Source organism: Aristolochia californica, unplaced genomic scaffold, assembly GCF_029961685.1.
Source record: "Aristolochia californica isolate CCGP_79_NKW_82.1479 unplaced genomic scaffold, dmAriCali1.0.hap1 SCAF_11, whole genome shotgun sequence".
Classification (NCBI taxonomy): domain Eukaryota; kingdom Viridiplantae; phylum Streptophyta; class Magnoliopsida; order Piperales; family Aristolochiaceae; genus Aristolochia; species Aristolochia californica.
Window position 1 is genome coordinate 108,199 of NW_027181782.1, and position 14,148 is coordinate 122,346.

Sequence of the window (14,148 nt, forward strand, 5' to 3'; positions counted from 1 at the left end):
ACTTTGCTTGATCCCTCGGGTGCCATGAAAGCGACCGCAAGAGATGCCATTAACCATAATGGAGTCGGATGCTAAGGAGACAACTACACATCCAAAAATGCAAGTGAGTACCAAAGCCCATTTGCCCGAATAGTGCTCCAAGAGCTTCCAGCTGGTCAGACACAATTTTTGTCGGACTTATGGTTGGGTGACAAAATTCTTGATATTAGCCATGGTCCTATCTCCTTGTTGTCCAGAGATAAAAGCCCTTCTATCTCAGACTTATGGTCTGAACCTAGTGGTTGGAATCTTAATCTTCGGAGAACCCTTATGGATTCGGAAGCTTTATTGGTTGAAAGCGAGGGACACCAACACTAAATTTTTTCATGCAATCGCCTCGGCGAGGCGGAGGACTAACCGAGTTACCTCACTATGTGTTAGCAATGAGGTAACCTCGGATAGATCCTCCATCATTGATGCTTTGGTCAAGTTTGAGGAGTGTCCTCGTCTGCGTTTGAAGACCTTCCTTCCCTTGGTCATTCATAATGGGCAAGACGCTTTCCTTAGGGGAGGGAACATTTTGGACGACTCCATGGCGGCCCATGAACTCTTTGATCAGTTAAGTTGTGGAGCCTAATCAACGCCCTTCGTTGAGTCAGTATGCGGATATATTAACTATTGTTTCATTGAGGGCAGTTTGGGAATTTTACTCTTGTATCGCAGTTGCCCTAATTTTCTCTTTATAATTGATGGGCGCCGCTATTAGGGTTTTATCATCACCGAGAAGGAGTTGTAGTTGTAGCCCGAGAGAGGTTAGAGAAAACACCTGTAAGTGTGTGCGAATTCTCTTGTAAGCTATTTCATCTTTAAAGTGGATTACTACAGTGGCAGAAGACAAGACGTAGTCTCACCTTGAGGCAAACTTGTATAAATCTTGTTGTTTTTCGTGCTTGTTTTTCCTTTCTTCCGCGGTTATTATTATTGCTCTCGTTAGTTTGGAATTAGGGCATCTAATTCCTAACATGTTCATTACTCCCGCTCTAGCACCCTTTGCTTTGCACTGAAGCTAGACTTTGAGAAGGCTTTTGATAGGGTTAATTGGGACCTCTTGGAAGATCTTTTAGGCCAGGTGGGATTTAGAGACTGTTGGCGGTTTTGGATTAGAACCTGTGTCACGCGGTTAGATTTTGGCTATGTCCATCTAGCCAAGCAGAATATCAACCCCGTGCGGCCTAGCTCTTTCCAAAAACTAGTCAGCCTCTTTGTGCCTCGGATCTTCCACCCAACCTCCACACTAGATGTTGCAAGACAAAGGGACAATGGAAAGACCAAAGAGATGGAAGAGAAAAGCCCAACACTCTTGAAGGCTAAAAACTCTCTATACACTTGAAGAGCAAAGAATGCTCAAGAATTAGAATGCCTCCCAAAGGGAGAGGCCCTCCTTATTTATAAGCCCCATCCATGGCCTTTAGAGGGCTCTAGAAATACTCAGAAACCTACCAACTACCGTCCCTGGCCTTTAGAGATTTCTAGAAATGCTCTGAAACCCGCCAATTCTCGAGTCTCCGAATTCTGGCACTTCTGGTGCCTTCTGGAATCTTCTAGCACCTTCTGAAGTCTTCTGGCGTCCCCGCGCACGCGCGCGCTCGTCTGGCCGCAACCCCATTTCGGCCTGGCGCGCGCCCCATCTTGGCCAACCCCGTTTTGGCCTGGCGCCCCATCCTGGCAGCGCCCCTACTGCTTTGTGCGAGTTACCCAGCCTTGTGTGCATTGCGCCAAGGACCTGTGGTTGTGCTAGGTTTGCCGATGTCGCGTCCCACACTCATATGGCTGTCGTACGCGCTTCCTCTATTGTATTCGCCTTGCCATCCCTTATTGTGCTGCTTTGCGTGCGCTCTCCGGGATGCGCTCGCATGCTTCGGGTAAGGTTATGATCATGGCTGGAGCTGTGTGGTGGGCATGTGGGAGTGCCGTCTGGACTCGACTGGCTGCTCCTCGTCACACTGTGTCTCTTCAGCCTCCTTCTCCCTCCTTATCAATGGGATTCTTTGCGGCTTCTTTAAGGGATCCAACGGAATTCGGTAGGGGGACCGCTTTACCCCCTCTTATTCAATATTGTGGTTGAGCTCCTCTCGGCTATGACCTTCAGGGCTAAGAAGGTTGGCTGGCTAGAGCCGATCAATAGCATTGAGGTTTTCAACGTTCCCTCCGTCAGTATGTGGATAATACTCTATTATTTGGGGTTGGATCTTTGGACTATATTATGAAGGTCCAGACCTTGCTAGGCCTTTTTGAGATTGCTTCGGGGCCGAAAGTTAATTGGTAGAAGACCACTTTATTGGGGTTTAATATCAACTCGGAGAAACTTTGGTCCATGGCGGATCTATTGGGTTGCTCTGCCTCAATCTCCCTCTCTTCACCTCTTGCATCAACAAGGACATATGGAGCTCAGTTATTGAGAGGCTGCAATTTCGTTTGGCTACCTAGAGGTGTCGTCTCTTCTCTAAAGCTAGGAGGCTTACCCTTCTCAAATCTTGTTTGGCTAGAATCACAACTTATTTCCTCTCGTTTATGCACTACCCTATTTCGATGCTACCAAATTGACGGTTTGATGAGGAGATTCCTTTGGCGAGGTACCTCTACTGAGTTCAAGTATCATCTGGTGGGTTGGAAAGATGTTTGCATTTCCTAATCTAAAGGGGGCTTGGGTGTTAGGCTCACCAAGGATATGAATATGGCCTTCAAATGGATTTGGAAATTCAACACTACCGGCAACAATCTTTAGAGACCAATGGTGTTGTTCAATCTTAACTGGCATGAGACATGGTGGACCTTTGGGAGGGAGGCCTATCTCCATTTTGAAGAGTTATTTTTCCTCTCCTCCTGTTGTTCCGCTTAGGCATTCATCTCTACGTTGGTAATGGTCGCTCGATTCGCTTCTAGGAGGATTGGTGGGTCAGTTTCGGGCCTCTGAAGGCTTCTTTCGGTAGCATCTTGCAGGCCTCTATGCAGTGCTACTTGTCGGTCACGAGTGTTTGGGGTTTGGGAGTATGGGATCTTCAATTACGTCAAGGTCTTGATGATGCTGATGCCCTTCTTGCTTCTCGCCTTTTGGAGGTGATTTCCTTTTCTAGGCCTCATGATGCTTTGGATGATTTGGTGGCCAAAGGCTAGTGGTATGTTCTCTGTCTCCTCTGCCTACTCCCTCCTCATCAAGGGAGACCTCAACTACCCCCAAGCATGAGGAGCTTAATAGAATTCTCACTGCAATCAACCTTCATCATCATGGTTACCTAAGTGTGTGCACCTCTTGTCCCCTGTGTGACCTTGAGGAGGAGAGTACTTGCCACCATTTTGTGTCCTGCCCCTTCTCTTGGTCTGTGTGAATGAGCATCTTCTATCTGGGCTTCTTCTTTGCTTGTCGAATGACATCCCCTTGGTTGGGCGCTTGCTTCTAGGGGCTCCCCTCCCTAAATTGGGAAATATGATCATTTCAGCCTGTGTTGCCTTCTTCCCCTAGGGCATTTGGATGGAGCGCAACAATAGGCGTTTCAATGCCAAGCATCTCTCCCATGATCGGGTCATCTCCCCCATTACTGACCTCATCTCCTCCTGGCTCCACTCCAGGAAGGAGTTTTTTGCTCTCTCTGGGCTCTCGCCCAGGGATAACTGGAGTATCATTGCTTAGATGGGAGCCCCATCGAGGCCTTAGATGTTGCAGGAGTGGCAACCCCCTAATTTGGGCTTCATCAAGATGAATTTTTATGGCAGTTCTCTCGGCAATCCTGGCATGGTGGGCCATGCTGGTGTTTTCCATGATTCGGGTGGTAATCAGCTCAACTCCTATTTTGGACCTATGAGCATTTCTTACTCCACTACTGTCGAGCTTCAGGCCTTCCTCAGAGGCCTCATGATCTTCTGTGAGCACTTCTCCGGGCCGCTCCACATTGAGGGAGGCTCTGTGGTGATTGTCGTGTGGTTCTCCTCTCCCTCATCTCTGCCGTGGCATCTTTTGGATGTATATTATTCCATTCTTGACATTCTTCCCCACTTTACCTATATTTGGCCCCATGTGCCAGATCTGCAAATTCTGTTGTAGACAGTTGTGCTGAACAGGGGGCCTCTCTCCATGGCCCTTCTTGTAAGGGGGAGGTCTGCCTAGCCTTGTTTGTTTTGCTTCTGGTTTTAATAAATCCATCACTTTCTCACAAAAAAAAAAAAAAAGCTTGGACTAGGCAGCCATATTCATTGCTGGAACTCAAGTGTTCCATCAAGGATCTAAGCATATTGAAGTGGATTGTCACGTCATCTGAGATGTTGTAATGAAGAAGGAAGTTGTCACTTCCTATATTAGATCTGGTGACCAAGTGGCAGATATGTTTACTAAATCATTGGGTAAATGTTGTGGGAAGTTGAGACTCATAGACATATACACTCCAATTTGAGGGGGAGTGTTAAAAATCAGCTAAGGGGTAGTTTCGTCATTTTATATTAGATGTATCTTCCAGAATAGACAATATATTAGATGTAATTTGAATGTGTATTATGGGAGATATAATGGTTCAATTGAAATGTATGTAAGTGGGGGCATTCTTGTAATTATCACCTGCTTAAGTGAATAAAAGAATAAGAGGAGATGAAGGATTAGATGGCACTTAAAATCTCTTGCAGTTCTAACATCTTGAAAAGTTGAAGCAAGATGAGAAACATGAAGCGATCAACTAAGGGAAAGCAATGAGGCTGTCGTCCTTCATTGATTTAACTGGTTAGGGCACAAAACTCCTTTTGCTGTCTTAATATACAATTTACAAAAAGACATGGACAATATTGCCCTTGGAATTACTTCAAGCTATGTGACAAATATACCCTTACAGCTTAAAAACAGAATAAAAGGTCCTACAATAACTCTACAAAAGTCATTCACTTTATTACATTTAAACAATGCCATTATCTCCATTTTATCATAAAAATATATCCAAAATAAACTTTTTTTTCTTGAAAAAGGCGATTTTATTCAAGGCAGGAAGCCAAAAAACAAAGCAAGGGGCTAGGCAAGGGGAGCCCCTGTTACATTGAGTGTTTAAAAGGAGACTTCATACTTTCCCAAAGTTTGAGCCAAGGAATTGGTTGAAAGGTCTTCAAATATCTTCAAGGAGGGTTAGAACCCTATGAGCATCAGGAAATCACTAATTTCGAGTCACCTTCAATCCAATGAACATCATTTAGGAATGTATGTGGTAAGTAATAAACATAGAATAAGAAGAAATCAAATTTTAAGTCATTCAATGCAATTTTAATGGTCAAGTTAAAAAATTGGTTGTACCTAGGGTCGAAGGACTTGGATACTTGGTCCCTTTTTTTTTTTGACATATTTTTGTCTATTGTTCAGGCTTTGCCTTCAAATGCAAAGGAGATAATTGAGCTCGCCGATGTACTTTTAAGGTGGTTTGTCTTACGGTTCTGTGAATCCAACACAACATGTTTATTGAAGGTGCAAACTCTTTCTACTATAGTTGTTTAGTTATGTTTGAAACCGTGGTGTAATATTCCCTTTTCTATGCTAGTTACAGGTTTTGGAGTTCCTACCACAGCTTATTGAAACATTCAGAGATGAAGGTTATGCTCTTACAGAATCGGAAGCCGCCATATTTCTTCCGTGCTGGATAGAGAAGGTTCATTGATGCTTACTGTTTTAGCTTTTTTTTTTTTTTTTTTTTTTTTTTTTTTTATGGCCCATAGTGACTCTTTTCATCTGCTTTCATTCTGTCATTTTCTTTTCTGCTGTTAGACAACTGTTTATTTAGATACAGCAAGTGACACTGAATTGTAGAAAGAAGAAAAATGAGTTGTTTATGAGCTGAAAGGAGAATGATATGTGATTTCATTTAGACAGCTCTTTAGTTAGATAAAAAAGGTGACACCAAATAGTTCAAAAAAGGAAAATGAGCTGCTTAAACGCTGTTAGGTGAAATGATAGGTGGTTTTATTGCCCACATTTGGATAATGAGACCTTCCTGTAGTTTGTACCTTACCTCCTGAAACGCAGGTTGGGTGTATATTGGCCTTGTATGGGACCATTGCACTGCTGTGCTGTGTCTACATCATACTCTAGTATCTGACACTGGTGCTGGTTCAAGGGCAATTTTTTTTAAAGAGAAATGGAATTCTATATATATATATATATTTTTTTTTTTGAAATGATGCTGATTTTTATTGAGAGAAAAACTCGAAAAAGCAATTTACAAAGGAGGGAAGCCTTCACAAACAATGAGAAATTGTTGGGAAGTTCCGAATTTAGCCAATTTATTAGCCAAAGAGTTGGCTGATCTAGGAATGAGATTCCAATTACAATGAATAAAAGATACAATGTTAGCAATACTATCGGTGATTAGCCAGTGGCGCCAAGGGGGGGAGCTGTCTTTGGAACACCAACTAATAATAGTCTTCGAGTCGCCTTCAATGATTAACTTGCCATGGAGATCCTTGAAGCATTGGAGGCCGAACAACAAAGCACTAACTTTAGTAGTATTAGAATCGGGATGCCCACTAGACCAGCATAAGAAAGAATAGGGTCTCCATTGTGACCTCTAACACACCGCCTGCTCTTGCCGGCCCAGGACAGCCAATAGTACTACGATCTAAATTGAGCTTAATGCAGTCGCAAGGGGGAGGATCCCAGATGGCCATACTCGGAGTTCTGTAGGGGCCAGATATATTGGCGATCAAGCTCCAATTTTTTAAAAGGGAAACACCCGATAGAGCGGCAAATTCTTTCCTTGTATTAAGCCAACTCGAGATGAGGTCAACGGCATGAGAAGCCGTGTTGTCCGGGGTGCATGCTTTGGAGTTGAATCTCCAGTTATTCCGCTCGAGCCAAATGCACCATGAAATATGTGCAAGACAGGCCGAAAAAATTAACTTGTTCAGCAGAGGAAGGTGAATCCCTCGAACCATCTCAAAGGTGCCGAAGCGGTCCTGATGTAGCCCTACTTGGAGCCCAATCTTTTGAAAAATCTTCATCCAGATTTGTCACGAAAATCCAGTGTAAGAGGACATGTTGGACTGTTTCATCGCACTCACCACAAAGGGGACAAAAAAGATCAAGGGCGGTGAAGCCTCTTCTATGATGGTTGTCAGAAGTAAGAATATGTTCTCTGATGGAAAATGGAATTCTATAGAGGAGATCTCCCTTTCCAACAAGGGATTCGAGGGAAGCTCCTTGCTTGGCAAGAGAGTTAGCTAAGGAATTAGCTGAACAAGGTACATGAATCTACATATAGTGAAGAAGGGAAATGATATCAGATATGCGGTCAATGGCACCCAGGCGGGGTCACAAAAGAAGAATACTGGCTGATAACCACCTGTGAGTCACCTTCATTGATGAGGAGGCCATTGAGGCATGGTGAGCCATTGGAGGAGGGAGAAAAACTCAGCTAAGGTAGAATCAGCAATCTCCATTGGACCAGCATAGGAGATGAGAATAGTTCCATCGGCATCTCTGAAAGCTCCACTGTAACCAGCCATCCCCAGATTTACATAGACACTTTCATCAAAATTGAGTTTAATTGATCCCGGCAAAGGGGGTTCCAAGGGATGCAAGTGGAAGGACGAGGAGGTGCAGACATATAAATTTGCAATGATGCACCAATTAGTGCGAAGAGAGGTGTCAAAGAAATTGATGAATTCCTTCTTGGTGTGGAGGCACGAGGAGACGTGGCCAATTGTGATATAAGAGACCTTCGAATTGTGAAAAAATTTATTGAACCACCTGTTGTTCTGCTCCTTCCAAAGGGCTCACAGGATATGGGTGTGAAAGTAGAGTACCAAGATGAACCAAACCAGCACTAAGAAGTCCCGGGGGATGCAGAATTGAAGTCCAATCCGACAGAGAATATTGGTCCAAACATGCCAGGAGAAATTGACAGTGGAACAGAAAGTGGGGAAGCATCTCATCACATTGTTTGCAGAAAGGGCAGAGCCTACATGGGGATGTGTTTCCACACCTTCTTAGATTGTCAGCAGTCAGGATCTTTTTTAGAAGAGCACACTTTGGAGGGGCCGAGAGTTTCCCCGCAATGGCAGCAGAATGGCGAGTAGTGCTTTCATTCCAGCCAATGATGGGTTTGTATGCTGATGCCAGTGAGAAGAGCTTGCTGTTGTAAGGTCGTCAAATAATTTTGTTTTGGATAGTAGGCTTGATAGTGGTTGCTTGAATCTTCGCAACCAGCTGAGTTTCATCATCTGCCAGCCCCCTTCGGAAGTGCAGATTCCAGCAAGCTTGAGTCCGAGAATCAGCAACAGTGGCATGCTTTCTGGTGCTAAATTGTAGAAGAGGAGCGTAGGCATTGCTGAGTGGGCCACCATCACTCCAATCAAACCAAAAGCTTGAGGTACCATAGCCAGCAAAGAACATGACCCCATGCTCAATGATGCTGAGGAGGGGGTAAAAGACATGCCATAGAGGAGAGTCGCTGGTGTTGGCCACCAGAAATCCACCAAATGTCCGTCTAGCCAAATTTGGCTGCAATCACCTCCAAATAGCTTTATGGGTGAAGTTAAACTTCCAAAACCATTTTAGTAGATAGGCTTGGCTCATGTCCTTGGTCAGTCGAATACCTAAGACCACCAAGTTCCTTTGGCCGGTATACCTCAGACCAGCTAACAAGGTGATTTTTTTTTTTTTTTTTTTCAATGATCCAACTAGGAGAAGAGAAGAGAGGAACCTGGTCTGATGCATGCGGGTCGGGAGGGAAGAGACCTTCGCAAGTCTCCTTGAATCTCTGAAGTCGCCTTTTCAAAGCCTTCAGCCGCGGAGGAATTCCCTCCTCCACTTGAACAAGAAGTGCCACCCTTGGTGTCTCCCCCTAACCCATCCAGTCCAGATCCTCCACTAACGAGGTGAATGCTGCCACGGATCTGCTTCAGAGGCACGACAACAACATCTTTTCTCTGGCGAAGGATGACAATGGGCCCTAGACGAAGGCAAGAAGCAGGAATTTGGTGAAAAAGGAAAGGTTTGGAATCTTCGTGGACTTGTGGTGACTCAGAGATATCGCTGGAACTAAAGCCAGGTCAAATAGAAAAGGTTTTTCGTCTAACCCTCATAAATGGGACGAAAAGATCTTTCATCTCGGTTCCAATTGTAGCGACTTCGGATTTTGTTCGATGCCTCGAGGATGGTGAAATGGCAAAAGCTCCAAGACTTCGGGAAATACAGGTCGGAGATATCTCTTTCTCTCTCTCTCTTTTTCAGAAGAAGGGGATACGGGAGATAAAAATCATTCAGAGGAGGGGAATGCTTGTAATGGCACGAGTTTATCTCCCTGAAATTTTTGGAGGTTCCTTCTGTCGGAAACAGTTGCGAGAAATCATCTCAAACCTCGCTAGAGAGCAAGGTACGCATATAACTCTTGATAAATCTTCTCCAACCTCCCATTTTGACCCCCCAAGAAACGACATCTTTCAATCCCCTCCCGAACTCCAATCATGGTTGGCTCCCTAGAAATGGCTAATTTTCTCAGACCGGAGGAGGAGGTTGAAGTTGCTCTTGAATCTATAAGATGGACACAAGAAAAGGAGGTCTTTGTGTCGAGATGGTTGGAGACCACACTGAGTTGCCCTCTCGGGCTGTGGGTCTCGATCAAAGGACTGCCGATAAAGCTCTGGTCGGTAGAGGTGTTGAACTGCATTTTCAATTCCTTCAGAGTTCCAATCGAGTGGGTGGAAAATACCATGGAAAAATCTCGTCTTGATGTAGCAATGGCGTTCGTAGTCTCGATTTCGTAATGGATTGATCCTCTTTACCTGAAGGTCGTCAGTGGGGAGGATTTTGTCTGGACTAAGGCTTCCTTCGGGAAGCTGAGTATTCTAAGTCCGCCGGGAGAGTCACTGGCGCCGAAAGAGATGTTCCTTTTTCGAGTTTGAGGACCAGTCACCATACCGAGTCAACACACAATCAACTCAATACGGTGACTCAAATTCGGACGAGTCAACTTCGTTTCCGAGTTATGACTTGGAGTCTGCTTCAAATTCAAATTTGCATGCACTTTTTTCAAGGCACGCTCCTTCTGTCCTGGACTTGACTACCGCGGTTGTCCCCTTGGTAGTTTCAAATTCAAATTTAAACATCAATGTTTAGTGGAATAAAGCAAGCGTCATCTCAGACCTCCCATCTTCCCCTTCTTTCCCAAACCCCAATGTTGGAGATACACATTTTTCCATGAACTTTTTTCAAAGCTTGTCAAAAAAGCTATCCTTTTCATGTACCCCTCCGTCATAATCCCTCTCCCATCTTGCCTTCCCGAACTCCAATGTGGTTCCATCCCCCATTTCCTTTCCCCTTTTTTCAAAATTTTCGATCAGCCCTGCCATAAATCTTCTGTCAAACCCTCTTTTCCAGAAAAGTACCTCCAGAAACATCTTGTACCCCTACCCTTGGTCCCTCTTCCCAAGATACTTAGCGCAGGGCCCTCAAAGCCACTTCCGTCATGAGATGGAAAATGGTGAGAAGTCCAAGCAAAGTGGGGAGTGCTCTGCGCAAGGCATTTATCACGCGGTCAGTCCCTCTGTCATGCATCATATCGAGACCTTAAGGGCGGCAACCCGAAGGAGTGTTGGGTCTGTGCAAGGAACACATATCGAGGTCAGTCCCCCTGACACACGCCATCTCGAGGCTTATGGGGAGTCTTCCCCAAGGACCGCTGGACAGCATGCGTGGCTGGCAAACTCTAGCAACGGGTCTATGTTTGGTACATGTTCCACTCTTCAGATCCCACTCGTCGAGTCACACCACATTGGGATCCACTCTGAGTGAAATGGAAATATCACTGAGAGGGTCGAAGATATTACCCATAGCTTTCCCCTCCTAAAATGTTCTGCATCTTTCGGTGATGGCGAACAAGATAACATTCACACAGAGCTCAACTACCAAAACAACTGTGCCGAACAAGATACCCCTCAAAGAACCGAAATGGCATTGCCTCCCACCTCCCCCTCTCTTTTTCATCATCTCGATGCTGCATCAACATCCGAAGCCACTGCTTCCTTGCACTCGGCCTCTCCTCCTGTCCTAGCAACCTACCAAAGAAGAAGGCGCTGCTAGGAAAGCACTATTCATCATGGTGAATCTAGTTCGACCTAACCTATGCCTCTTGAGACCTCCTTCCTCCCCCAAATGAAAGGTCTCTCGGCTAGTGGAGGAACTGAAAGTTGAGCGCCACAAATATGGTGATGAGACGTAGCAGCAAATGATGAACTTGGCGCACTTCATGGGAGTTGTTTATATGGGTTCGCTGCCGAGGGACAACACCACACTGGAAGTCAAAATGAAAGGTAACAAATGATTTTGTTATGTTGGAATGTCAGAGGAATTAGTGCAGCCTGGAAGCGCGGTATGATTACTAGTTTCCTCTCTCAGTTTAAGCCCTTTATTGTGATTCTCCAAGAGACGAAATGTCAAGAAATGATTGATGCCATTGCATAGGAACTATGGGCATGGCCTTCAATAAAGTGGGTGGCAGTCAACGCTATTGGTCACTCCGGCAACATTTTCTTTGCCTATGGCTCCACTTATTTTGATGCTCTTACTTAAGGCTGTTTCTCTTTGGGAATCTAGTTTCGGGACCACTCCTTGGGAGTATGGTGTGTGTGTGTGTGGGGGGGGGAGGGAGTTTATGGCCTACAAGATATAGGGAGAGAAGGATTTTTTGGGAAGAGCTCTTTGAGCTCTATCAGTTGTGGAGATTCCCCTGGCTATTTGCGGGGGATTTTAACGCTTTCCTATTCTGTAATGAGAAGAAGCCTCCGGCAAATTCCATATCTTCTTCAATGTGAGGGTTCTCGAATTTCATTAGTGGTTGCTGTCTTGACGAGATATCTCTCTCGAAAGAACTATACCCTGGTCAAACAGCCGGCAACAACCAATTCCTTCAAAACTGGACCACTTATTGGCCTGCCCTGATTGGTTGCAGCTTTTTGGCAATGTCAATGGGCAGGTGTATTTATCTCCTGCCGAGTTCTCTTCCCCAAATTCTCTGAATTCTGAACTCAATACTATACTGCATCAAGAGAAAATTCGATGGAAGCAAAGAGCCAGATTTAAATGGCTGAAAGAAGGTGATGCCAACACAAAGTTTTTCCATGCCGTCGCATCGGCAAGAAGGAGATGCAACTGAATTACCTCATTATGTATTGATAATGAGGTAACGTCATGTCGGACCTTAATCACTAATGTGTTGATTCAGTTTTTCTCAAATCTATATTCAGAGGAATGTACAATTAGGCCAAAAGTTCAGCACATATATTTCTCCTTGTTCTCCCATGCAGCAACTTCCCTATTAGAGTCCCCTTTCTCAGCTGAAGAAATTGAGAGGGCTGTACTTGGTATGGAATGTGATAGGGCTCCAGGCCCAAATGGTTTCAATGGAAATTTTCTAAAAAGGTTTTGGCCAAGGCTCAAGGAGGACATCTCTGATATGATTCATGTTTTTCTCATGAATGGTATCACTTTTCGCAGCATCAGCGCATCTTTCATTACCTTGATCCTGAAGAAGACCAATGTTGAGAAACCAGAAGACTTCCGGTCTATCAGCCTAGTAACAAGTGCATATAAGATCATTACAAGAATTCTGGCGCATCGGCTAAAGGCCATGCTCTTGATCGTCATCCACCGTGGGCAAGGCGCTTGCCTGAAGGGGAGAGAAATCTTCGACTCTACTATGGCAGCTCATGAGCTTATCGACTATTTCAATCGTAGCAAGGATCCAAGAATCGCCCTCAAGCTTGACCTAGAAAAGGCTTTCAATTGTGTTAATTGGGTACTCCTTGATGAATTAATGGAGAAAATGGGCTTTGGTGCAAAATGGAGGTTTTGGATCAGGAGTTGCGTGGGCTCGGCCTCATTTTCTCTCATTCTCAATGGCTCGGTCTGCGGGTATTTCAAAGGTTCCAGGGGTATCAGGCAGGGAGACCAGCTCTCTCCGCTTCTCTTCAATATTATAGCGGAATTTCTCTCCTCAATGTTTTACTTGGCTGTGATTCTTAGGTGGCTACCTCCTACTATCCACCAGTAGGCTTTTAATGTCCTCATTCTACAATGATACTATCATTTTTGGGATCGGTAACATGGATGGCACCAGAAGGATGGAAGCAGTCTTGGGACTATTTGAACTAGCCTCAGAGCAAAAAGTTAATTGGGGAAAAACTTCCCTCATGGGTTTCAATGTTAGTTCCAATCTTCTTGATGAGATGGTAAATCTCTTTGGATGTAAAGCATCTAGCAGCCCGTCCACTTACCTTGGCCTTCCTCTCTTCAATGATCGCATAAACCAAAGTCTGTGGAGCCCTGTGATGGAAAAGATCGAGAGCTGGAAGATTTACTCTCCTAAAGTCTTCTATTGCAGGCATTCCGAATTATGTTATATCTTTTATGCCTCGTCCTGCCTCCATATGCAAAGACATGGATAAGTTAAAATGAAGATTTCTTTGGAGAGGATCAAGTGATGCCTTTAAATACCATTTGGTCAAATGGGAAGAGGTTTGCTTGCCAAAACAGATGGGTGGTTTGGGGATTCGGAAATCGAAGGAAATGATATTACATAACTTATACTCTGTTTGTTCGATTATCTTTTCATCTGCATGTTTTCAAAATCTTTGCTGTTTTAGTTGGTTGTGATTGTTATCTCATATCTTCTTCATCATTGCTTCTAGTAGTGATATCATGTAGTCATAGAAATACAGTTTGAAGCATGTTTAAATCACTTACACGAGTTTCAGTGTATGGTTTTTGTCCCTCATCCAATTCATCCATCTGTGTCCAAGGTGATTCTTGCTGGTAACTGGGAAGCATTCTATAATGTGAAGCTGGATGATATCCGTGTAACATTTTTTTGCAGTATTTTTTTTATTAGTTTTGAGGGTCTTGGGCTTATATGCAACTATCTAGCTACTAATTTCTTATATGGACATGTGCTTGTGTGGTTGTAGTCTGGACATAACATTGAGAAAGTGAGGGAAAAGATGCGGGAACTAACAAAGCAAATTACTAGCATTTATTCCGCAGCTAAACTATTCCCATACATGTTGGAGGGACTTCGATCGAAAAACAATCGGACTCGGATAGAGTGTGTGGATCATGTTGGATTTTTAATGGATCACCATGGAACTGAGGTA

At 44.3% G+C, this 14,148-nt stretch overlaps 1 protein-coding gene across 4 annotated transcripts in view; it reads left to right on the forward strand.

Moving 5' to 3' along the window:
* LOC137943898 (protein MOR1-like) overlaps positions 1-14,148 on the forward strand; it is an 81,776-nt gene that overhangs the window by 59,852 nt on the left and 7,776 nt on the right. For all 4 annotated transcript variants that reach the window (XM_068789328.1, XM_068789326.1, XM_068789329.1 and 1 more), the window contains exons 36-38: positions 5,369-5,470; positions 5,550-5,651; positions 13,963-14,145. In XM_068789328.1, coding sequence (XP_068645429.1) covers positions 5,369-5,470; positions 5,550-5,651; positions 13,963-14,145 — 387 coding nt within the window. The remainder of the gene's footprint in view (positions 1-5,368; positions 5,471-5,549; positions 5,652-13,962; positions 14,146-14,148) is intronic.